This window comes from Paramisgurnus dabryanus, chromosome 13, assembly GCF_030506205.2.
Source record: "Paramisgurnus dabryanus chromosome 13, PD_genome_1.1, whole genome shotgun sequence".
NCBI lineage: Eukaryota > Metazoa > Chordata > Actinopteri > Cypriniformes > Cobitidae > Paramisgurnus > Paramisgurnus dabryanus.
Genome location: NC_133349.1, coordinates 4,245,891 through 4,273,021, shown reverse-complemented (window position 1 = coordinate 4,273,021; position 27,131 = coordinate 4,245,891). Strand labels below are relative to the sequence as shown.

At 35.7% G+C, this 27,131-nt stretch overlaps 1 protein-coding gene across 4 annotated transcripts in view; it reads right to left on the bottom strand.

The window, feature by feature from the left end:
- The window catches only part of csmd3a (CUB and Sushi multiple domains 3a), a 398,763-nt gene that overhangs the window by 203,415 nt on the left and 168,217 nt on the right, over window positions 1–27,131 (bottom strand). For all 4 annotated transcript variants that reach the window (XM_065298900.1, XM_065298902.1, XM_065298901.1 and 1 more), the window contains exons 19-24: window positions 26,879–26,995; window positions 25,273–25,488; window positions 14,083–14,271; window positions 13,416–13,585; window positions 10,710–10,866; window positions 4,825–5,016 (exon numbers count right to left, since the gene is read on the bottom strand). In XM_065298900.1, coding sequence (XP_065154972.1) covers window positions 4,825–5,016; window positions 10,710–10,866; window positions 13,416–13,585; window positions 14,083–14,271; window positions 25,273–25,488; window positions 26,879–26,995 — 1,041 coding nt within the window. The remainder of the gene's footprint in view (window positions 1–4,824; window positions 5,017–10,709; window positions 10,867–13,415; window positions 13,586–14,082; window positions 14,272–25,272; window positions 25,489–26,878; window positions 26,996–27,131) is intronic.

Genomic DNA, 27,131 nt, shown 5'->3' with positions numbered 1-27,131 from the left:
GTCATTATATACAATAAATCCGTTGGGTAGCATTTAAAAAAAAACATTTAAAAGTAGATGCATTTGTTTAAAGCAAAGCATTTATTTACTTAGCTACAGATGAAGCAGCTCTTTGCGCCTTCTAACGTCTCATAATTGGTCATCATTTATGTCCAAGAGACTCAATAATAATCTGTTACATTTTAATCCTTTAATTTTTCATATTAAAAAGCGTTTTTGTGCTGCTGCGCATCCATGTAATAAACAAACCCGCGTTGTCATTCCGTTAATACGCATATTATCAACGCGCTCTTTACTCGAACAGAAAAAACTCGCCTCGCGAATTGCGCCGGTTGTATAATAGAGATTCCAAAGTCTCTCATGAGCTAGAGGACTAATATCCAGGGAGTTCAGTATTTCTGTGTGGGCATGCATCAGGGAAAGGTGTGTGAGTCTTTTCTGGGTCATGGTGCTGCATACCAATGTCTTCAAAAGATGCAAGGCGGAGAAAGTGCGCTCGGATGAGGCCACGGATAGGCACAGTAATGAAATTAAAATCCAAAATACACGTAATAACCTACGTGTGTCAAAAATAATTTCCTAAAATATTCATAAGTAATATATCAATTGTGCAAAATATTTTAACCTAAAAAAAAATATATTTCTCGCCTTCCCGCGACCACGCGTCAAGGTCTGGAGGAAGATGATACCTGCCCGGATCCCACGCACGCATCTGCAGTTATATACATTTTACAAAACCAGTATTCATTAGATTTTAAGAACTTTTTTGCCACTTTTAAAACTGTAAAACTAAATAAAAAAGATATCATATGCCAAATAAGCATGTAAGCATATGTTTTCTTGTTCGCTCCACGCAACACGGGTTTAAACGCCGTTTTTTTTCTAAAGAATAATGTTTACACTTTATTGGTGGTGGTTGAGAATAATTTATATTGCTTGCAGAATAATGTATATTGCATTTTAGCGCAATATAAATGTATCATATTGTTATTCTTAAATTAAAGAATACTAATATATTTTTTACAACATTTTTAACTTTAAAACATACATATAAAGATGCTTTGTACAATAGCTTTGCTTCTGACAACAATTTTCTGTAATAAATCAGTAAATGAATCACAAAATGTGTTGAAAGTGGCGAATAAAATGCTTGTCAATTCAAACAAAGGTGTATAAAACCGCTTTAATTAACAATAACTAAACTGTGCTCTTTTGCATACCTCTACTTTTCTCATGTCTTTCTTTATACCACCTTTATCTTTTTAAAATCTTGCCACTTTTAGAAATTATTTGTTTGCATTTTTTGTATACTGCACACTTTATTTGCATCAACTATACCCATAATAACATTTTCTACGTTTTTCTTTCAATAAGGAAATCTGTTTATTGTTATGAATAACGGCTGAAAGGATTAAAAAAAATCATAACACTGACTGCCTATATGCGCAAGAAAGGTATTATTAAAGTTTTAAATATGTAAAACTAAATAAAGATATCATATGCCCACTGTACAGTATGTAAGCATAGGCCCATGTTTTCTTGTTCGCTCTGCGTGGGTTTAAACGCTATTTTTCTAAAGAATATTTTTTTAACTTTATTGGTGGTGGTTGAGAAGAATTCCTCTTTCCATATGTATAGCATTTTAGCGCAATATACATGTGTCATATTATTGTTCTTAATATATTAAGAACAATAATACTAATATATTTTTACAACATTTTTAACTTTAAAACATGTATTTTTATACCACATGAATCTCTTTAAAATATTAATACTTTTAGAAAAACGGACATAATTATTAATATTATAAACAAACAATGAAACGGTGTCAAAATTCGACAACACAAATAATTAAGATATTCATTGTAAATAGAGTTAAGGGTATTAGGCTCACACTAAATTCTTTGTTGCACTTAGTATAAATGCCCATTGCACGTACAGTCATCTTAATATATGTATGCGCTGTTATGCTGGCAAGAAGGGGTTGACGTCACTTTGCTGTTTTAATAGAAATATTAAATATTCAGCAATGCCCTTATTAACTTCTGGAAACAACCGCAATGACAACGCATATAAAAATGTAGTTTTTTATGCGCCACCTGGTGGATTTTCTGTGAAGCGAAACACATTAAGGGAAAAGGGAAAGTAGCCCCCCCGAAAACACTTGCAGAATTCTGCGTGACTCCGCGAGACGATTTGGCGAATGCCGCGGGAGAAAACGCGCGTTTTTAAAGGCCACATCTGTATATAGGCCATTGATTGACCCAAAAGTTGACATCAAACGTTATCACTATTTACAAGACAACCACTGACAAACAGCTTTTATTTCTCTTACAAAATGACCCATAAGTGTTTACAATTGCATAAATCCTCCCAACGCACTCACCGAGATGAAAGTTGAATTGTTTTAAGCGTGAAAGATGGGCGAAGGCAGAAATCATGCTGTAGGTAAACACTTCAGCCGAGCTATTGTGCAAGCAATATACGTGACAGGGGCACTCTTGCAGATAATTTTTTTTAAGGTATTAGGGTATACACACACAGAACGGACTGAGGAGCGTTTCTGAAGCGTGTCTGCTTTTGAATATTGTAGTAGGGGTGCGAGGGCACAAACTAATGCGGGGTTGGTTGTAACACGGACTGTTTACATTGTTGCACAGGGTTGAGTGATTTGTTTTTCCCGTAATGTTTACACGCTGCGAAAAGACGATATCCCATAAATTATTGGAAATGTGTATTGTTTATCCATTGAGTTATTGATGAACGAGTGTTTTGGTGGCATGTAAGTACATTTTTTCCTCATATGTTATGTACACTGCAAATAATAATTTTCAAGAAAAAAATCTTAGTATTTTTGTCTTGTTTTCAGTAAAAATATTAAAAAAATTCTTAAATTAAGGTGCTTTTCTTGATGAGCAAAATGAAAATAAGTCTAGTTTTTAGACCAAAAATATCAAATTTAAGTGATTTTGTGCATAAAACAAGCAAAAAAAAAAATCTGCCAATGGGGTAAGCAAATTTTTCTTGAATTTTTCTTGAATTTAGTGTTTAAGAAAAATTTTCAAGATTTTTTTGCTTACCCCATTGGCAATTTTTTTTTATTGTTTTATGCACAAATTCACTTAAATTTGATATTTTTGTCTAAAAACTTATCTTAAACTTATTTCTTAGATAATTTTGCTCCTCAAGAAAATACATCTTGATTTAAGAATTTTTAGATATTTGTTTTCTAGTGAAAACAAAACAAAAATACTAAGTAAGAAAGTCATTTTTTTGCAGTGAATCTATTGTTTTGTATCAGGATGTTGATCATTTAGCCACACTGCAAAAAATTATTTTCAAGAAAAAAAAATCTTAGTATTTTTGTTTTGTTTTCAGTAAAAATATAAAAAAATTCTTAAATTAAGATGCTTTTTCTTGATGAGCAAAACGACCCAAGTAAATAAGTCTAGTTTTTAGACCAAACATATCAAATTTAAGTGATTTTGTGCATAAAACAAGCAAAAAAATCTGCCAATGGGGTAAGCAAATTTTTCTTGAATTTAGTGTTTGAGAAAAAATTTCAACTTTTTTTTACTTGATTTTTTTTGCTTGTTTTATGCACAAAATCACTTAAATTTGATATTTTTGGTCTAAAAACTAGACTTATTTTCTTGGGTAGTTTTGCTCATCAAGAAAAAGCATCTTAATTGAATAATTTTTAGATATTTTTACTGAAAAGAAGACAAAAATACAAAGAATTTTTTTTTTCTTGAAAATCATTTTTTGCAGTGCATCAAAACACAAAAATACATTATTTAACAAAATAACCTCAGATATCATGGATTGTTAAAATAAGAATGGACAATTTTGAAATAAGAGCAACACAATGTGTACATAAAATCGGTTTTGTCAATAGCCTGTTGGCTAATCACTAATTTCTAATATTATAAGCATGCTTACTTTCCTTTAAAACACTAATATAGTCCTAAAACTAAATACATATGTCCAATTTCTACAGATTACAAAAAACGCAAGGCATGAATACGTTAAAAACTTTTCTCCGGTGACTTTCTTTAAGCACATTGACCGGAATCAACAGAAGCAGGATTCATTTCTAACTAAATAACATTTGTACACAACTTTGGGGGTTTACCTCTAACATTACTTGTATCACGTAAATAGCTTGTTATTAGGGTGACCATACGTGCCATTCTTCCCGGACGCATCCCGTCCAGGATTTAGTGTTAGTCTTCCGAAAGTCGTATTTGTTGACCGCATACGTCATAGAGGATTATTATTATTATTACAGAAAAGCAACCGTTACATTTTAAGGTAAGAATGAAACTACGATTGTATATCTTATGTTTTTAACTGAATGGCGTATGCGGTCAACAAATACGACTTCCGGAAGATGCACCGAAATCCTGGACAGGATGCGTCCGGGAAGAATGGCACGTATGGAATGTTGCACTATATTGATGTTTTAAAGAAAGTAAACATGCTTACAACATGAGAAATAGCGATTAGCCAACAGGCTAATATCCAAAACAAATATGATGTACACACTGTGCTGCTTTCATCTGAAATTAGGTCATATGTCCCTTCTAATTTTAACAATTCATGATTTCTGAGGTACTTTGTCCTGTGGAAATTTGTAAAACAATGTATTTTCTGTGTTTTAAAGGCTGAATGACCAACATCCTGATATAAAACAATATGTTTAAAGTGCACGCTCTGGACGTCCGTCGCTCACAGCCTCAGATTGGAATCAACATGGCGGCAGCAGACTGAATAAGGCGTACGGCTACACTGCAGGCACATGAATGTGTCACGTGACCTCACCTATACAGGATGGAAGGGGGTTGTCCCATGTCCGTCTCTCTCCTGTCATACATCTCAATATACTGCTGCCGTGAAGACTGTATCCAGCATCACAGCGATACGTGACCATACTCCCGGCAAAGTGGCCCTGATCGCTGACTTTGGATCCAAACTGAGGTATGCCGGGGTCATCACAATGAGAAAGTTCAAAGCCTACAGGAGAGAAAAGTATACACATCAGCCTGGATTTGACATTTAAGTCAGTGTTGTTGAATACACAGCTAGTATAAAGTGATTTTTTTCAAAGCTGAATTAGCTGAATGTGACAAAAAAACACTTCAATAATAGAAAGGCGTATAATCTAACAAGGTAAATAGCCAATTATTCTCATTTAACATTGATTGAATGATATATTGTGCTTTACAATGCAAAAAATGATTTTCAAGAAAATGTATTTCTGTCTTGTTTTCAGTAAATATATTTTTAAATTTTTTTAAATTAAGATGCTTTTTCTTGATGAGTAAAACGACCCAAAAAAATAAGTCTAGTTTTTAGACCAAAAATATCAAATTTAAGTGATTTTGTGCATGAAACAAGCAATACAATCTGCCAATTGGGTAGGCATATTTTTCTAGATTTTTTTCTTGAATTTAGAGTTTAAGAAAAATGTGCAATATTTTTTTTGCTTACCCCATTAACAGATTTTTTGCTTGTTTTATGCACAAAATCACTTAAATTTAATATTTTGGGCCTAAAAACTAGACTTATTTTCTTGGGTCGTTTTGCTCATCAAGAAAAAGCATCTTAATTTAAGAATTAAATAAATGTTTTTCTTGAAAATAATTTTTTGCAATGTATGATAGGTAATTTTAATAAACATATAAACAAAAACAGACCTTTGTGGTTTATATAGTTAGAAATAAATATATGTCCTAATGTGGTGGTTTCCCAAACAGGGTTTAGATTAATCCAGGACTATGCCTTAGTTGTATCAGGATATTTATATTCTTTTATATTTTATAAACAAACCTTACAATAAACAATACTGGTGTGCATCTTGTGACAAAACAATGGCACTGATTTATTTTAAGACTAGGGATGTAAAAAAATTAATCTCGATTAATTGCATACACTGCAAAAAAATATTTTCAAGAAAAAAAAATCTTAGTATTTTTGTCTTGTTTTCAGTAAAAATATCTTAAAATTCTTAAATTAAGATGCTTTTTTCCTGATGAGCAAAACGACCCAAGAAAATAAGTCTAGTTTTTACACCAAAAACATCAAATATAAGTTATTTTGTGCAAAAAAAATCTGCCAAGGGGGTAAGCAATTTTCTTTAATTTAGTGTTTAGGAGAAATGTTCAAAAAATTGTGCTTATCCCATTGGCAGATTTTATGCTTGTTTTATGCACAAAATCACTTAAATTTGATATTTTTTGGTCTAAAAACTAGAATTATTTTCTTGGGTCGTTTTGCTCATCAAGAAAAATCATCTTAATTTAAGATTTTTTTACTGAAAACAAGACAAAAATACTAAGATTTTTTTTCTTGCAAATAATTTTTTGCAGTGTACAAAATAAAAGTTTGTTTTTGAATAATGTGTGTGTGCACTGTGTGTGTGTGTGTGTATATATGTATATATATATATATATATATATATATATATATATATATATATATATATATATATATATATATATATATATATATATATATATATATAAAGATTATTTAATCATGATTAATCTTTTGACAGCCCTAATAAAGACATGTCAGTACAAGGTGTTTTTAAATGTAGGCAGCGCAAACATGCATTTTAGTCTGGGATTAGCGTAAACCCTGTCTGAGAAACTGCCCATATAAAGATTAAAACCCATGGTATTCAATTTCATGGAGCAAATGGCCTAAATAAAACTTTGACATCAGGGTGCACATAGTTTTGGCCATGCATAAAACTATGCACAAATAAAAGGAATGAATATTTGCACTCCCATGCAGCGAAAAATCACAAGCATATCAATAATTTTATTAGATTGAACCATGCAAATATCTCCAACACCATCTCTGAGTTTCAAAACAGGGCTTTCCCTCCAATTTTCAATTTAATTTACGAGCAATCACAGTTTCATTTGTATATCCTAACATACATAATTACAGACGCGCAAACAATATCATTCCAAGCATTTCATCCTAATCAGATTTTAACAAGTGAATGATACAGCTAATTAATTCATTAAAACTAGGTGCGAGTGAATGAAACTCGATTCAGGTCTGCCAGTCCCGGAGGAAACGGCATTATACATTTCACTTCGAGTTTGCATAATGCAACCTTGTTATGCACATAATGCAACAAAGATTTACAAACTCGCAGCTGTATTAATATCCGTATTTATGGGAACACGCAGACTGATAATGTTATGAGACAATAACATGGCAAACACAGCTTCTGCTAATTAAGACTTTACAGACGGTAGACGAAAATACCGAGCAGTAGGAACTGCATAATTGCTCGGCTAACGGCGGGAACTCTTTTCGAGATTAACCAAGCAGTAAGTAATAACACAGCAATGCGACCGACTTTGCAGCGGTGTCTCAACTCTTTCTATTAATATTTAAGTGGTGTAGTATCCCAGTCACTGGCAGAATGTGATGTTGCCACCCTCGAAGTAAGAACCGTGTGTCCTCTGTGCTAAATAAATACTGCCGTGACTTCTGGGAACGAGTATATATATCGAAAGGTTAAATAATTAAGTAATGGCCAACCCATGACATTCAGTTCTCGGATGAAGGGCAGCGGCGATTCAGCAAACCCAGAGTCTCTCAAGTAACCTGGAATTAAACACTTTCCATCCACAGCAGCTCTCAAACATTTTTATATTACATTTGCAAGCTTTTGGCAGAGTTTGTTGGGTGACGTAATGTGCATTCAAAGATGTTTGCATTTAAAAATATATTTTAGGTAGACCTTAAAAAGACGTAGTGTCCTGAATATTATCTTATAAGCACAGCTCAAGATCAAAATCCAAATGCATTGGTGTGTCTGACACCATAAAGGAGATGCTTGGAGCAAAGGGCTGAGAGTGTCATGTAGCAAATGAGCGAGTCCATCTGAACACCTCCAGAGATTGCTGTTAGCACGTCACTCCTTCATTTTTTAAAAGTGCCCGCGTCTCCTTTACCTTGATATTTACCTCACGCTGTGCCATTGCTACAATACCATGAGTTAAATTCACAGCGCAGAGTCAATGCAAAGCTCATGATTAAGATATCAAATTATTCTGCGCTGTGAACTGTGCACATTAGAAAATTTCTCAACATAAAAAAGACATACAGTTTCAAACAAAAATAAAGTCTGGTACCATTAAGCCATAACAAAATAATGGTCATTTAAAGGGCTCAATTTTAAAATCACTAAACCTGGAAAGAGAGGGAAGGAGGTGGAGAGGGGCGTGAGGTGATTTTGGGAGCGCTGAGAAAATGACACAGTTCCAGCTGACAATGAAATGAAGAGATTAATCCAGAAATGAACATTAATTGAGGTAATATATATTCATCTGTGAATCAAGTAACGGTGCATTCTGACAGAAAGATTGAGAGATTGTATCACAATCTCATCGCAGGGATTCACACATGTAGTGCACACACACAGGCTTGAAAATGAACAATCCCGCACCTGCTAATGATGGGGGAATTAAGAAAGATTACAGTGAAAATGTGATTCGCCCTGGATAAGACAACATCATATATTATCTCACAGAAACTGCGACTGTCATCAGAACGACAGAGATTTTTTGGGAGGTTGATTTGTATGTCTTTGAATTTAATCATTCACTAAAGCAATTTGCATATTGTTTCATTATTTTTTAATCACCTTAATACAGGCAATTAATTTTTATAGAATTAGAAAGACAAAAAATAGTCATATAATATGCCCAGTTACATACATACAGACACACACAATCACAATAATATGTGATCCTGGACCACAAAACCAGTCATATAAGGATACTTTTTATTTATAAATAAGCTTTCCATTGATGTATGGTTTGTTAGGATAGGACAATATTTGGCCGAGATACAACTATTTGAAAATGTGCAATCTGAGGGTGCAAATCCAATCAAAAAAAAAAAAGAAATTTAATAATAATAATAAAGTTTTGAAATGGTAGGACATTTACAAAATATCTTCATGAAACATGATCTTTACTTAATATCCTAATGATTTTTGGCATAAAAGAAAAATCGATAATTTTGACCCATTAAATATTGTTGGCATTTGGTACAAGTATACCCACAATAACTGTCAACCATCCAGTTTTTCCCGGGATTCTCCCGTATTTTACAATTCTATCCCACCATGTTATTTGATGTTTGCCATACAAACAATGATACAAGATACATTGCAAAAAATGACACTCTTAGTATTTTTGTCTTATTTTCAGTACAAATATCAAAAAATTCTTAAATCGAGATGAATTTTCTTGATGAGCAAAATGACCAAAATATATACAATTTAAGTGAATGCACTGCAAAAAAAAAATATATATATATTATATATAATATATTTTCAGTAAAAATATCTAATAACTCTTAAATTAAGATGCTTTTTCTTGATAAGCAAAACGACCCCAGAAAAAAAGTCTAGTTTTTAGACCAAAAATATCGAATTTAAGTGATTTTGTGCATAAAACAAGCAAAAAAAAAAAAAACTTGCCAATGGGGTAAGCAAAAAAATCTGAATTTTTTTTCTTAAACACTAAATTCAAGAAAAATTTGCTTACCCCATTGTCTTATGCACAAAATCACTTAAATATGATATTTTTGGTCTAAAATCTAGACTTATTTTCTTGGGTCATTTTGCTCATCAAGAAAAAGCATCTTAATTTAAGAATTTTTAGATATTTTTACTGAAAACAAGACAAAAATACTAAGAAATGTTTTCTTGAAAATCATTTTTTGCAGTGTGTGTGCTTCAAGCAAAAAAATCTGCCAATGGGGTAAGAAACTTGTTTAGTGTTTAAGCAAAAAGTAAACTTATTTCAAGATTTTTTTTTCTTACCCCATTGGCAGATTTGTTTAGCTTGTTTTAAGCACAAATTCACTTTAACGTTGATATTTTTTGTCGGGTTTGGGAAATTTCCCTTATTTTCAAACCCCAATGTTGACAGGTATGATACCCACACTATTTTTAAGTGGTTTTCAAGGGTCACACATATAAATATCTAAATAAAATGAGAAGACTTTTTATTTAATCAGAAGCTGTCTGCTTAAAGTAATGTAAGAACGGCTCCAAGATTTTATAAAGAGATCAGGTTTCATTCGAACTCTTTAAACTTATTAAATCCAAACTTACACATTTTATATTTGCTATGAGTTTTATTGCCATTTCACACCATTCACAATGTATTTGTCCACTTTATGTGATCCACAGTATTGTGACATTCACACCAGACACGGAAGAGACGGCAAGCGCGTGAATAGGCATCCTGCGCGTTACGTGCCAATATGGCAGAGCACGCAGAAGGCCGTGAATTTGGCGTTGCCGTGGTAAAAGCATGATTTGAAAAAACTGAACTTTGGGGGATATTTGCGATGCGGCAACCAATAAGGAGCTTGCTCTAGTAGTCACCTGATTACAGGAAGCGACAGAGTAGCAGAAGCCCCTCCCATGACGTGAATTTCCACGTGAATGTCTTGAATGACTAGAATTTCAAGCGCGGCATTCACGTGTGAATGAAGCGAGTAAACTCAAAATGTTCAAGCGTTCAACTACGTGCAAATAGCGCTTTTTTTTGCCGTCTCTACAGCGGCTGGTGTGAATGCAGGGTATGACAAGTCACCAAACAAAACAACGCATTGACTGCATGTGTTTGTGAGTCTGAGTAAGAAAGTGTGGGGCAACTTACTGTTGTAAACAAGCTTAAATCCTCCTGCCGTGTCCTCTTGATCAGAGTTAAACTCCAGCCACAGGTGATTAGATGTGCTGGTTAGTGACTGACCCAACATTGATGTGGCTGTGAAAGCCCCCAGAACTTCTGCTGTGTTATCTGGCCCATCATATACCTGAAAACAGAGAAACCAGTTTGTTTTGTTGCTAAGTTAATTTTAAAACAGGAAAACACACCATGTTGCACAGAAAGTACTTTGTAGTGGGTAATAGGTTCTTTATATTATAAAAAAAAGAGAAAAAATGATTCTTTTAAGATCTTCTTTTGGGCACCAAAAATGGTTCTTCTCCGGCATCCCCATATAACAAACCTTTTGTGTGCAATACAAATCTTGCTTTAAAAGACATGCTTCACTAAAGAAAGAATTATATTTGAGCTTTTTCCATTTATCAGCACCATTAAAGTCATAATAAAACATTTTTTTAATATATATATACACATATATAATTTTATAATATATCACTTTAGCTGAGAGAACAACTAGTTCAGTGTTGAATTGATTTACAGTTTATGTGTGGCAATTATGAGTTTATGATTCACAGTTTTTGCTACTGTCGCATAAATCAGAGTCATTATTAAAACATCTGTCTTAATGTTTTCATACAAGCTGTAAGACAAAGACGAATTGCAAAGCAAATGCAAAGTTTTATATAATAATAAAAAAACACAATAAAATTCTACTACTGTAAATGTGAACCTCAAATTCCATCATTCTGGTGTCAATGCTTTTTATCATTGCAGCACTGGTCTGTTTACAGTACATAAGAGGCAAATCCATGCATATGTCAGCAAAGATTAAGAGAAAACGCTTCCATGTCAATGGATTTTTACGGCAATCCATATTTCCGCTATTATCCAGTAGGTGGCTCTCTTACCCAACTTATAAAACACTAAAGCATCCACTGACGCAAAAACATTAAAAACTCTGCGTATCATCATTCTAAATCTGATCTCTAACAAAAGTCCTTTACAAAAATGCAATTATCTCAGCTTTTTGCTTAAAATTTGATCTTTTTAAGGAAACCAACCCATATTAGAGAGGTTATAAAAAGAGAACAAATAAAGATAGAATAAACTTGTTTGTTTGAAAGCAGAGCATCCACTCTTTCATATGATATATTGTATGTTTTTTAAAGAAGAACATTTTCTGAAAAGCATTAGATGTTTGTGAAAATTTGTCTGGCAACTGTTATAAAAATGCTGGTGGGGAAAGAGTTAATCATAGTGATTCCTCTGATTTTCTCGTCAGTTTTCTCGTCAATTAAGCGAAAACATTTGCATGAAAAAAAACGTGTTCCAGTTTTATAGTAATCTGTAATACCCAATCTATAAAAAAACTGAAGCAAAAAAGTTATTTAATAATTTTAAACTCTGTGTATGTTTCGACAATCATTCTGATGTCTAACAAAATTCCTTCACAAAAATGCAATTATTTCAGCTTTTTACTAAAAAAAATGTATTTTTGAAGAAAAATACCCATATTTAAGAGTTTATAAACAAAGAAAAAAATAAAGATAGGATGAAAGTTTTTTCCCGTTTTCCCATTTTATATATATATAAGAATATATAAAATATATATAAGAAATTTTGTGAAACTTTTGTGAAAATCAAAAAATAAAATAAAAATGCAGACAGACAACTTAAAAAAAAAGGCTGTCAGGGAATGAGTTATTTTTACAAAATTCCTACAAAGTACCGGTATGTTGTTTCCCAATAAACGTGTGTCCTTTTTTGTCACATCCATAATGCATGAATTTTTCCCTTATCTGAAATAGAAACCTCATAAATAGACGGATAGATGGTTCAATATCTGTTAATATTTTTATAATCAAATTTATCAGGGCTCCAGACTAACGTTTTTCACTAGGAGCACAGTGGCCCCCCACTGAACATTTTAGGAGCGCAACCAGAAAATTTAGGGGCACACACCAAAAATAAACATGCTTACCAAATACTAATAAATACTTTAATGAAAGATTCAGAAAGTACAATCTGCTGTTTCAAATTCAGTGTCACATCACAAAAAAATTCAAATTTACTGGTCGCACATGTGCGACTGGATGTAAAATTCATAGGCACACTCTCAAATTTTGGTGGCAAAATGCAAACAAATTGGGGGCAGTCTGGAGCCCTGTTTATATTTCATGTTTTGACTGCAAATGTCACATCCACAATGCAATAAAATAGACAATTTAAATGAATTTGTACCTACACCAAGCAAACAAATCTACCAATGGGGTAAGCTAATTTTTATTGAATTAAGTCAAGATTTTTTTTCTTACCCCATTGGCAACTTATCAACTTCAACTTATTTATTTATAAAGCACATTTTCATGCAACTATGTTACCCAAAGTGCTGTACAAAATTACAAATCATAAACACACTTTACATAGCACACACTAACTAAGCGACATAGAAACATTAGACCAATAACAAGTACAAGGAATAAAACATTTTAAACACATAATACATTTACAGACAACCCAATGAAAACCAGCAATCACTCCTCTTCAAAACCCAAGCTAAAAAGATAGGTTTTTAGCTGGGATTTAAAGATTGGCAGATTTGCAGCTTGTTTTAAGCACAAATTCACTTGCATTTTGAAAGTCATTTTTGCATTGTACCCAATAGACAGCATCTCCGATGTCGGTTTATAGATTTACCTTGAGGACGTCGCCTTTAGCCAGATGAAAAGTGCTGGACGTGATATTGATTCCTTTTCCCGCCTGGACCTGAATGTTATAGATGCACTCGTGGTTGTTCTCGTAATTGCGCGGATAGTTTGGAGACAGCAGGACACCGGCGTTCTTGGAAACGGTCGCCCCACACTCCGCTACAGACAATTGGGAATCATAATGACACAGTGGAACAGACACAACAAATGTGTCAATATGGGGAAATAAATAAAGGGCACAAATGCGACAGAAAGGGGATGTTTACTATCAACATGCAGATGGTTAATAAAACTGAAACATATTTTGTCACTGAGCAGCTGCATTTGAGTCAATACTGTGTACAACAATACAACAAGCTCAACTCGAATATCTATTCCTCGTATGACAAATCAAATCTTGATGGGTCACGAATGTCTATTACTAAAGTTAATCACATTTAAATAAATATACAGTAAAAGAAAAACATGCACGACTTTCATTTTGTAGAAAAATCACTCTAAATTGAATAACAAAGGTTTAACAATCCTATCTCTGAAACGACTACAAATCGACATGACGTCCTATAAAGACATTTATCATCTCAAAACCCTGCCTGTTGAACTTTAATGCAACCATGAAGACGATGCAAAGCGAATTAAAACAGCTGACCACGTACCCACACACCTTGGCAGAGGTGCACTCCATATGCGCCGCCCGCCGCCCAGGCATGAGATCTCACGAGCGCCCTGCAGCCGATACCCAGGGTCACAAGAAAACGACAGCGTGTCACCGATGCCAAAACTTTCACCGCTGTGTTTGCCAAACTGGGGCACACCGGGGTCATCGCATGGCTCCAGGTCATATTCTAAAATGAACAAGTGCATCAACAGGTTTATCATCATTGAACTTTACTGAACGACTAAATATACATGATGAAATCTATAACAGCTATGAAAACAAATTGGCACTTTTTTGCATTGCATTGGGTGGATATTTTAACCCATAGACACTTGCATGCAAGATTTTATCTGTAAATGAAAAATTTTGGTGCAAAAGCAGCTAAATGCCACGTCAGTCAAAAATAACAAATGCTCTTGTCATGTATTATACATTCAACAAATAATTTCACTTCAAATCCACTTAATCCCAGCCTCAGGTCATTCAGAAATACCAGTTTGTTGGCAGAATTACATAAATGCAATTTTGATTTCTTAGCAAAGTCCTCTAAGTGCATGGAAGACCAATGGGAAACGACCGTGGATCACATTCAACTTGTGTCCGTTGTGAGAACTTCAACTTGAATACAACCTAAATGTGCCAGCCAAATGCATTCAATGGTTCAGATTCTTCATTTTCGAATTATGAATTCTGACTTTCATCATTTGTCATGTTTATAGTTGCACCTTTAGTGATTTTGTGACTGTCCAATTTGTTAAATACCAATGAAATGACTAAAGTGACATTTGTGAAAATAAGGCATTTCAATTACTGACTCATAACCTTTTCATTGCCATTAAAGTGAAATTACTGAACCCAAACATAATAGCAAGAAAACATGTCAAATGCACAAAAGCTGCCGTTGGTGCGGTACCCTTTTAAAAACCACACCTTTGTACCACACCTGTAAGTGTGCATGTTTGTACCTCATATGTGTACATATTTGTACCTATTTGACATTTTTTAAGTGTAAAGCCCCATTAACAGCCTTTCAGTGGTGTGGGTGTCAAGAAAGCAAAATATGTGTTTGGCGTGTCATGTGTGTGACTCGTCATGTTAAAATGTGTGTCCGGTGTGTTGTGTGGACCTATGTGCATCGCACATCATGTCAAAATACATGCCTGCTGCTGCAGATGCGTTGAAAGGGTTTTTGATTAAAGAGACGTTTGCGTTCACAAGATACTCGCTTAACACTTTCAGAAAGAATATAGAAAATGCAAACGGGTCATTCCCGCGAAATTAGACTTGGGAAGTGTCATGAAACATTTTGATACTAAAAGTAAATGCTATCAAAATAAGAAGCATACAGTTACAAACATCTCTTCATGTACTATTTTGCACATGATTTCAAATGACATCATACAAATCAATTTTGTTGTTTTTTCCACATTTAAGGAGTTAATTTCCATTACCGCAACGTGTCCATGACTGGATTTTGGTTCTTTGACATGGAAATATTTATAATTAAAAAATCTAAACAATATAAAGCTTTAGTGCATGTTATACTATAAACATTTACAGTAAAGAACATGTGGTATTTGGTGATCATTGGTAAATGTAGAGACAATAATAAGGAATATAAATGTGTCCAAGACCAATTTTCACATCCTCCGTAACAATTTTCAATCGTTGTTTAAGCCCTCGAGGAACTAACATTTAAAAAAAAAATTGTTGGAAGGGACATAATTGACTGTGACACTCAAGATGGCTACCAGGTAAGCAGTTTTTTTTCTCTCCGGATAAAAGTTAAAATTTTGTTTGTCATAGTACCTAGACAACGTCTCATTACCGAAACAAGAGTTTGTACATGCATATATTTAAAGCTCCACTGTGTAAGATCTACTCCCATCTAGCGGTGAAAGTCTATATGACAAGCAACTGAATAATACTTTCTAGCCCCCCCCATTCGGAACGCGTTTTAACTCGTACGGTGGCCCGGCCGTGTCATGCCAAGGTTAACATGGCTTCCAGTAGCTACAAAGCAAAAGCAATGAGAAAAAAATGAACAATTTGCAATGTCCTTTGCCTGTGATCCATCAAAGCACACCGATTTATGTTTAACATGAAAAAAGTCTGATTGTCATGATATGTCCGCTTAAAATCACATAAAAAAAGCAACCATGACGGGTTTAAATGGACGCGAACTAATATTATGTCAAAGTACAATGCTTATGTTTTAAGTAAACGTTACATGTCCGTGTATATGTAAGAGCTTTCTCTCAGATTGGTGAAAAAAGATCGCGCAACTTTCACACGCTTGTAAAATGAAACGAAAGACGCGCAGATCAGACGCTTTTATCAGAGTATTATGTCAGACATTATGTCAGAGTACAATGCTTATGTTTTAAGTAAACGTTACATGTCCGTGTATATGTAAGAGCTTTCTCTCATATTGGTGAAAAAAGATCACGCAACTTTCACACGCTTGTAAAATGAAACGAAAGACGCGCAGATCAGACGCTTTTATCAGAGTATTATGTCAGACATTATGTCAGAGTACAATGCTTATGTTTTAAGTAAACGTTACATGTCCGTGTATATGTAAGAGCTTTCTCTCATATTGGTGAAAAAAGATCGCGCAACTTTCACACGCTTGTAAAATGAAACGAAAGACGCGCAGATCAGACGCTTTTATCAATGAAAGGCTAAAAATAGCGCTGTCACCATGTGTTTGTGCTAGAGGTCAGAAAAGATGAAAAACATTTATCTCAGTACCTCAGATTACATAAATGGGCGGAGAGACGGCGTGTGTCTGTTTGAACACATTAAACCACATGCATGTTTACACTAACAAGTGTTATGCATAATCATGCTAAAGTTAGCCAAGGAACTATAAAACTTCAAGTTTACAACATGGACTGTATAGATGTAAACGAATATGCTGAATTACCTGTGGAGAATATAGAAAGTGCAACTTCAGTGTCCCTTGAGCCCCCTCTTGGAAAACTAACTCCAATAGTGACTTTGGTCTTGATGTTTTTCCTGTCACGTTGTCGTTTAAAATCCCCGTTTCGCTTCCTTGGCGATTTGTTTTAATGTCCTCGAGAATATGTCTTCAACAGGCTTTCAAATCAAAGCATTAGATCACAGGTTCATCACGGTGTGCGGTTGTTGTAAAATCCGAAGGATTCAGCTACGCAGGTCACAGGCTGGATACGATACGTCATCAAGCCTGGTTTATTTAAATCAACTGAGCATTACATTCGCAAGTCATACGCATATTACATCAATTTACAATTAACTAAAAATAATTGTCAGCTTTATAATTGTTAATATTCTGAAATAAGACTGTCTTGATGACGTATACCGCCTACACATGCAACCTCCGGAGGCTTCAGCTATCGGCCAGCATGAGTGTAGAGTGAAAGCGCGAAAGGCGGAGCTTGAATTTCAGGAATGTCCCTCGTCGGCGAATGTATTTCAAAGATGGAGGCACAATATGGATTCAGCCAGAGAGCGCTTCGACGGTATGCATTTTAAATAGCAGATTCTACACTTACGAGAATACTTTCATTAGTGGGTGGGAAGTAATTACACATGAATGAGCACATACTTTTGAAAGAAAACATGGGTTTTTGTTAAGAATTAACTCAATAAAGTACACAGTAGAGCTTTAATGTAATATCATGTTGCGGTAATGATAATTTTTGATAATGATAATCTAAAAAATTTAAATAATTATATTGAAAATATTTTTTTAAATCCTTTAAAAATAGTTCATAAGAAGAAATCTTATATGTGCAAAAAATTGGCTTCAAGGGCTTTAAAAAAAAACTAAATCTGGATTTCGTGAGACTCACCCGAATGTCTCTTTAATCATAAACCAATTCAAAGCGACTGAAGTAGGCACGTATTTAGACATGACGCGTGATTCACCTAGGTTCAGTGTTCGAATTCAGAGGCGTCTGGGGTGGTCCTGAACCTCCTATTGGCATTGAGGGACCCCCTATTAAGCACAAAATAGTCCCCTGGAGTAATTGACAGATTGTTAGAATTAGGATTGGGTTAGAGGCTTTAAAAAAATATATATTTTCTAACTATTAATATATTTCACACTGATTTGAGGGGTATCAAATGGTTAGGGTTTGAGTTAAGGGTAATTTGTGGTTTCTTTCATTAAATCCTTAATCCAGGACCAACAAAAAATGTTGACGAATCATGGGGACGAGGCACAAATGCGAAGCTTGTCAAAACATGTATGTACCCCGTCATGTGTGTGGCCCATCATGTAAAAATATGTGTTCGTCACGTATTCGAATTATGTCAAAGATTATGGGGGTCCCCTAGCTAAGCCCCCCCAACCAAGCCCCCCATCATTATAGGGTCGGCGTGATTTTACAAAATAAGATGTGATCCTGGATCAAAATTTTTCATCTTGACATAATTCGAACACTACTGTACCTAGGTTCACATGACGTGCCGAACATATATTTTAACATGATGGGCCAACACACACGATGGGATACATACATGTTTTGACAAGCTACGCATTTGTGCCTCCCCAGAAGAAAAGTCACAGCCCGCCACTGCATCCTTTGTATATTTTTCAGACATGTTCTACTTGTTAAAGAAAGTGTGTCATGTTTAAATAAATATATACGCAAGACAATATTTGTATGACCATTATGGAGAAATTAATATAACAACTTCCTTTTAAAGCTTGGTTTTATAATTGGTTGGTTTAAGCATAGCAATAGGTAGTTTAGCCTTTATAATTGCTTGATTAATTAAAGATCATGAATCACGGAGTGTAAGGATAACCCCGGCTTTCATTTAAACACTAAAACAATCCATTAATGTAGAGTGAGCATAGAAAAATCTCTCATTGTTTCCTAGAATGTAAATGACATGCACAGGACCGCAGGTGTGGTATAAATGAGATACTGGCACCGAGTTTGATGGTCAATGGCAAAAAGACACAAATTGCTTGTTTGTCCCTTTTTACCTCCTCTGAGCAACAATTATCTCCATATTCAAATTTACTCTGAGGAAGACTGACGTGTTTAGCATATCAACACATCCACCATGTCAGCCTGTGACCGGACAGAAAATTAATAGATTTCATTTTCTGTAAAAGATCAATTTTTCCCCCTGAACTTTCTCTCAACTTAATGCAAAAAAATGCTAATGGAAGAAGGTCTTTGTCTGCAGTTTCACAGCTCGTATTTCTTCACATTATGCATGCCTGCTTCTGTCAATCCCATCAATATTCAATACCAGTAAAAGGTCAAGCGTAGTGTTCATCTGGGAATTGATATTAGACTAATACAGAAAGTCAGGGTGTGGATAATTGTATGAGTATTCATAACTTCAGCCCTTAATTAATGTATATGATGGTTCTGTAAACACCAGCAAAACCCTGTGGGCTCTCGGCGCTACTCTCTCGACGTGTCCTCTAAAAATCTATCACTTTGACCTTAAAGGAAAAGTTTTGCCAAGAAGTCAAAGTCTGCCAATTTTACATCATCCAAATTTATGTAGTCATTCCTTCTGTGAAACAAAAAAAGCCAATTTGTTGAAGTTTCACGCAGCTCATTTTCATAAACCCATACGAACATAAATGTTCACTAAACAACTGTATTTAAAGGCAACATGTTTTTTATCCTGGATGTAAATTTGAATCAACACTTATCAAATTGCATTTGTACATGTGCACGTGTTTTGAGGATTTTGCCAGATTTGACATCAGAGCCAGCAAACATCATTGGTAGTTTCGGTTAATGTGTTTTCCCTAGACACATCTCTGTGTTATTAATTGAACAATACATTTTGTGTTGTTCATTTATTTATTTGAACACATAATCTACACAAAATGAGACCTTGGGCTCTATCTTGCACCCAGCGCAATTGACTTTGTCCGTGACGCATGTATCATTCGTATTTTGCCCCGGCGCACAGCGGGTTTTTCCCGTCACAGAAGCACGTCGGCAAACTAGGGAATGAACTTGCGCTCCCTGGGCGGTTCAGCACAAAAAAGGAGGCGTGTTCGGGCGCAAACCATCCCTGATGCTATTATGCAGTTTCAAAAAACAATTGCGCCACTGACCAGAAAAAAAAGTTTAAAGTCAGTGGCGCGTTGTTCATTATGCTATTTTAAGGGCGCATGCTTGACCATAATGTATAGGGTGCACAACGCGCATACACTTTGCTTATCTAATCTACACAGATGCAACAGTTATTTTTGCAAATCATAAATTGTTACACTTAAAAATATTAATACACGAGATAAGGGGAATCATAGTGGTGAGCATTGTGGTGATAGTTTTTATTTATTCTCATGCAAATAACGATTAAAATATTTTCATAACTTTGTTGTGTGGCTGTATTACGTTTATTTTATGTAAATAATAATTAAAATGTTTTCATAAGAAACCTTAATGTATGTGAACTTGATTTGTAAGTGTACTTTGGGGTTGGACCTTGCTTGCGTTTCTTGGGTCCGATTTCAAAGCCCCCAAACCCTTTCAGCGGTGAGGGTGGACGCAGCGATGTCCTCTGCTGGCGTCAAGTCCTGAGGCAGATCCACCTCCCGTTACACGGCGTGCCCGATTTATGCTGGCAAGCGTGGGATTCCCCCGTACAAGGAAGTCGGTCTCCTCGGCTGTTAACCGCTCCTGGCGTGCGCCTGGTAAATCCGTCATAATAATAGCAACCCGCCATGGAACTTGCGCCCTTGCGTTTAAAGGGAATGTTGGCTAGCGTTCTGATTGGTTTATTTGACGTTACGCCCAAACCACACCTATGAATAATGAACCTACTTCAGACCAACCCCTTATTGATTTGCGCCCGGCGCAAGAGTTATTTCTCACGCCGGGAAAATAGCAACAGCGCCCAAGATCCGCCCACAAACTCACTTGCGCGTTGCGCTTCGCACTTGCGTTTCAGATCGTTAAAATAGGGCCCCTAACATGTTACACATAGGTAGGGATGCAACGATTATAGATTTTGATGGTACGGTTATAGTCTGATAAATAATCACGGTTGTACGGTTATTACGGTTATTATGGACTCAATTATTTTAAAAAATTAATGTAAAAAATCACATGGATACATTTTTGAACAATTGCTAAATTCTTTTGTATTTTCAGTTTGTGTATTTTTTGTCCAATTCTTGGACAAATGATACTAATAATAACCTAGCAGGCTTTGACTTAAACAGTATAGGTGCCTTTTGAAACCTGTAGGCTATTCATTTTAATGATCTTTGGAATAAATGTAATTTTATATTTGGACTGAATAAATGTATATTATTTTGATTTGTTTGAAGTATTAGTAAAATGATAAGAGCCTCTCAAAACGAATAATAACACAGGGTCATCCTGGACTGGGTACTGCGAGTCATTTTGGACTGGCAGCATTAACGTGTTAACTCATGCTATTAATTCATAAATCATTAATGCGTTAAAATAATTCAACGTTATTAAATGCAGTCAGACCACCAGGAGCCCCGCCTGGATTTGATCCCTGAGGAGGAGGTGTTTAACTCTTTCCCCGCCATTGACGAGATATCTCGTCAATTAAGAGAAAACGCTTCCCCGCCAATGACAAGATTTTCCGTCTTTCCGCAATACCGCTATTATCCACCAGGTGGCGCCCTTTCGCAACTTTTTAAAACCGGAAGTATTGCCCTATGGCAAGCTGCTGCATGTCCGTGTCTGTTTTAAGATCGCTCTTAATGGGATCTCTATGAAAAGTCCGTCACAAAAATGGAATTATCTCTGCTTTTTGCTCAAAATATGGTGTTTTTGCAAAAACCTACCCATATTCAAAAGCTAATTACAAAAGAACCACTAAAGGTAGGATGAAACGTTTTTTTTGTTTGAAAGCAGAGGGTCTGTTCTTTCATTTGGTATATTGTATGTTTATATATTTAAAGAAGAACATTTTCTGGAAGGCATTAAACTTTGGTGAAAATCATGAAAAACGCTGGCGCTGGCTGGCAACTTTTTTTTAAAATGCTGGCGGTGAAAGAGTTAATGCTGCACAGACTGATTGGAGTGTGGCTCTTTCACGCACCCGTGCAGGCACGCGCACACACACACACCGATGCACGAACAACCAAGAGACGTGTCACGCGCACATATTCTTTTGAACGCGGAGCTTTGTCATACAGTGCGCTAACGAGCATGTCGGACGCCGCACGCGCCTCTTGGTGGTTTGTGGATCTGGTTTGTGTGTGCGTGCGTGAAACAAAAACACGCGGTGTAGCGGAGGCTTTACGGTTACTTAACCGTGACATTTTAAAGTGCGGTTAATAGCGAAACCAGTTAATCGCTGCATCCCTACACATAGGGCCCTATTTTAACGATCTAAGCGCATTGTCTAAAGCGCACAGCGCAATGTCTAAATGGGCGTGTCCGAATCCACTTTTGCTAATGTAACGACGGGATAAATGGTTTGTGCACCGAGCGCATGGTCGAAAAGGGTTAGTTCTATTTTTTTTTTTTTTTTGAGTAATGGGAGTTTTTTGGGCGTAACGTGCAATAAACCAATGAGAGTTTCAGCTCTCATCCCCTTTAAAAGCCACCAGTTGCGCTGGCGCTATGTCTAATCCCTATTTAGATGACGGACTTTGTTAACTGAAAAACTAAGCGGAGGAATAAGATCCCCAGTTTAAGATTAATGTTAAATAATTGTGTTGTTTTTCACTTGTATTGAAATTGCGATTTTTTTATTAAAACCTTTAAAACACGTTTTCTTTTAGTCATGAAAGTAAAAAAGCAGGCATTTAATTGCTTTAAATGTATGGCTGTCCAATATCATCAAAAAATTATTTACAAGTCTGTAAGAAAAGGTTTATACTCTAAAAATACTTTATTTGTAACAAACAAGAGATAAAGAATTAACAAACGGCCGCACGTTTCAGCACTTGGACAGCGGTACCCCTTAGTTGTGGTACAATATAGCTGTGCTGTAAAAAAATATAAGCGCAACAGAATCTTCTTTTTTGAAAGACTCACAGAGCTCAAACACATGAAACTGCTTCAAAATCATTTCATAACGGTTTCCGACTACAAACCATATTTAGCTGTCAAGTACTGTAAGATCTGTTTCCCATTTCACATCAAAATAGTGGATAAACTAATTCTATTAGACGGTAGGTTGGTTTAACCCAGGACCCGCTGGGCGTGCGGTGGTGGCCATGCAGTGCAGAAGGACGATCCAATGGGGAATCTGTGACTAATGGAAAAACGCAGCCTGAAGCGAGAGCTGATATCACCAGCAGTTCAGCTCCGGAAGTATGACGTGCAGACTGTGGGCACTGCTGATAAATCCTTGACTTTCAATATGCCACTGAGACGCAACTGGAGCCGTTGCCAATCGATTCGTTTTATCAATGTACCGAGCAGCATCTATATCTAATTGGTGCCTTGACTTTTCATAGAAACAGACAAGTAGGCTCGGACGGCGATGGTCGTTCTCATCCTGGAATAACCTCGGATTTTGTCCCCTGATTACATTAGTATTGTTTTTGCAAATAAAATATAAACGCTACGGGCCAGTGAATATCCCGAATCATTAGCAAAAGCATTCAAATGTAAAATGCTGCACTTTAAATAAATGAGAAATGCTGAGTTTTATTGTTAAATATGAGCGGGGCAAATTTGTATATATAATTTGTAAACCACACTAACTCTATTCTTACATAAATTGTCCCATTTGTAATAAATGGTTATGTTTAAGAGTTTATAGGACTTGTTTTGTTTACATAAAAGAGATTTACAAGCAATTATAATATGCCCTATATTATGGGCTCTATCTTACACCCGTCGCAATGCAGCGTAATGCGCGACGCAAGTGTATTTCGCTAGTTTCCACCCCATTTTTTAGGTTTAGCGCCGCGTTGTTTAAATAGAAAATGCATTTGCGCCCCCTTTTGCGCCCATGGGCGTTCTGGTCTGAAAACGAGGTGTGTTCAGGCGCATTGTTGGCGCGTTGCTATTTTGAGGCAACTAAAATAGACTTCGCCATTGACCAACAAAAACCTGGTCTAAAGTCTAAAGTCAATGGCGCAATAGTGTTTTATGTTATTTAAAGAGCGCATTAGTAAAATGCGCCTATAAACGGAAGGACAACGCGGGTTTGCTTATCACAAAGTACATGAATGCGCAGCAGCACAAAAATGCTTTTAAATATGAAAGATTAAAGGATTGAATGTAAAAGATTATTATTGAGTCTCTTGGACATAAATGAGGACTAATTATGAGACGTTAGAAGGCGCAAAGAGCTGCTTTACCTGCAGTAAATAAATGCTTTGCTTTGAACAAATGCATCTGTTTTAAAATGTTTTTTTAATGCTACCTCACGGATTTATTGTATATGATGACTCTGTACCTGCGGGTGAGATGAGAAACATTTTTAAGTAATGCTTAAAAAAACTCTTTGCTAAAAAAAACGCTGTCCAAAGTGCTGAAACGTGAGGAGAGCCGTTTGTAAATTCTTTATCTCCTGTTTGTTACAAATAAAGTATTTTTAGAGTACAAACCTTATCTTACATACTTGTAAATTATGTTTTGATGATATTGGATAGCCATACATTTAAAGCAATTACATGCCTGCTTTTTACTTCCATGACTAAAAGAAAACGGGTTTTAAAGGTTTTAATAAAAAAACAATTTCAATACAAGTGAAAAACAACACAATTATTTAACATTCATCTTAAACTGGGGATCTTCTTCCTCCGCTTAGTTTTTCAGTTTACAAAGTCCGTCATCTAAATAGGGATTAAACATAGCGCCAGCGCAACTTGCTTTTAAAGGGGATGAGAGCTGCGTCTCTCATTGGTTTACTGCACGTTACGCCCAAAATACTCCCATTACAATAGGACCTACCCTTTTCGACCATGCGCTGGGCGCACAAACCATTTTTCCCGTCGTTAAATTAGCAAAAGTGGATTCGGACACGCCCATTTAGACGTTGCGCTGTGTGCTTTAGACAATGTGCTTAGATCGTTAAAATAGGGCCCTATAAATGCAACACTAGCCACTGCATACTACGTAGTATTCAAAGTATACTGTTTCAATAATCAGGTAATGGAAAAGAAATATAAAGTTAACTGCAATGCATTGTGGGAAACACATTTTAGCAAATCTTAAACATCTGGATATTCAATGCATACGGTAAATGTGCAAAGCAGCTTTTCCCCTACCTGAAAAAGAGATGTTGAATCCCTGAAAGGAGATGGAGAAGTCAGAGATGAAGCGAAGTTGTGCCTTGAAGTTGCCGTATAGGCCGGCGTTGATTAGCGGGGGTCGCTGTGAACCAGTGAGCCGGGCAAGGGGACGCACAAAACTGCTGTTCTCGGTCAGAAGCAGGTAGTCATGATGATCCTCCAGGTGAAAGGCGTGAAATGTGAACTGCACTCCTGAGCGGAAGGGGGAAAATCAGATGATGACACATGACACTAAGCGTTTTTACATCATAATGTCATCATAGATACAAGAAAAAAACTGTTCCTGTCATTAACTGATATTATTCATTGAATCCAAATTCATTTTAGCACCATAGTACACTTTGGGTTGTTTCAGGGCATGGTAAAAGAAAATATGAACAAACCCAACCGATATATCAAAAATCACACTGTATGAGTTCCTTTTCTGCCCATTTTGTGCCAAGAATGGTAAGTACTAGAAACAAACTTCAAATGTTCATTTGTAGCAGAGATCTGTGTGTGTTGCTTATGTAAAAATATAATTCATCAAACTCAAATATTTTTTGAATGATTGAGCCAAAACCAAACAGCGTTAGGTTGTGCCCCGCTCTCCCCTACTACATTTACAATTCATACAGGATAAAAACATTTAAACACAATTTGAGGATAAATATTTAAAAATGTCAGATTAAGATGTCTTTGAATTAAACACTGACTATTTGCATTAAAAACACTGCAGTCCAATAAAATTGGTCACAGTCAGGGGTACTCTGCATGACACATAAAATCTTTCTTTCTCAGTTTTCCAGTTTTGTTCGCTAATGCTAATTGTAATTGCTACCTATTGCTAATCAAAGGTAAGTGGTGTTCAAGAAAGTACGATTATAATTCTGGTGAACATTTTAATGCACACAGTTTCTATAAACATGGTGTGACACGATAGGCTTCATTTCATGACTTTCACATCTTTAAAGGTGAAGCGCGTAACTGGTAAACCATTTGAAAGTTGTAATGGGAAAGTGATTCTTATTTAATTTTATTCTGTCTTATAATAATAAAGTAGTTATAACAAAAATAGTCTGGGGCAAAAGAGAGAGTTGCAGACACATCTGCTTTTGAAGGCTGCATGTTTGGGGTTAACTAGGCATATAAAAAGCCCAGCAAGGGCAGATAAAGTGACTTCTGCTATACATTGATTTGATTGCTTTGTATGTGGAAGTCCTTGCAAGTAAAACATTAATTTGTTCTTCTTTAAGAATTCATTCTGTCTCATCTCAATCTATCAGATAATTGCTGAATTTCCACCACAAAGTCAAGTCCCCTAAAAAGCAAACACTGTAACTCAAGCCCACATGCCCAACACAGCAAAACTAGCCTGAATTTGGGGTATTTGTTTGTTAAAGCATTACTGTATAAACATTTAAAGAGTCACACACATACAGTACATACATCATGTGACACATAGGTTAAAAAAACATTTAAGATAAAGACTGATCCGAATACAGTACAATCTGCAGCTCGTACAGCTCTCATATTAAGAGGGAAGGCATCATGTTTTATTGACAGCACATAAAGATTAATGTGCGGTATCTCAGTTACGTACCTTTGCCGTGACTGACCTCCACAGTCCAGGTACAGTTTAATGAGTTGGGATAGAGCTCTGGAAAGCCGGGAGAGAGGATGATTCCCTCTGGACCTTGCACATCACCTCCACACAGAGCTGCAGGAAGACATCCATTGAATCTTAAAAACCTCAGAAACTAAATACGTGCACAGATGCAACCGTTCTTATATTATGTTCAGTGCTCTGTATTCTGTCAGGAAAACCAGATCTTAGTTTACTGTAAGTGCTTGAC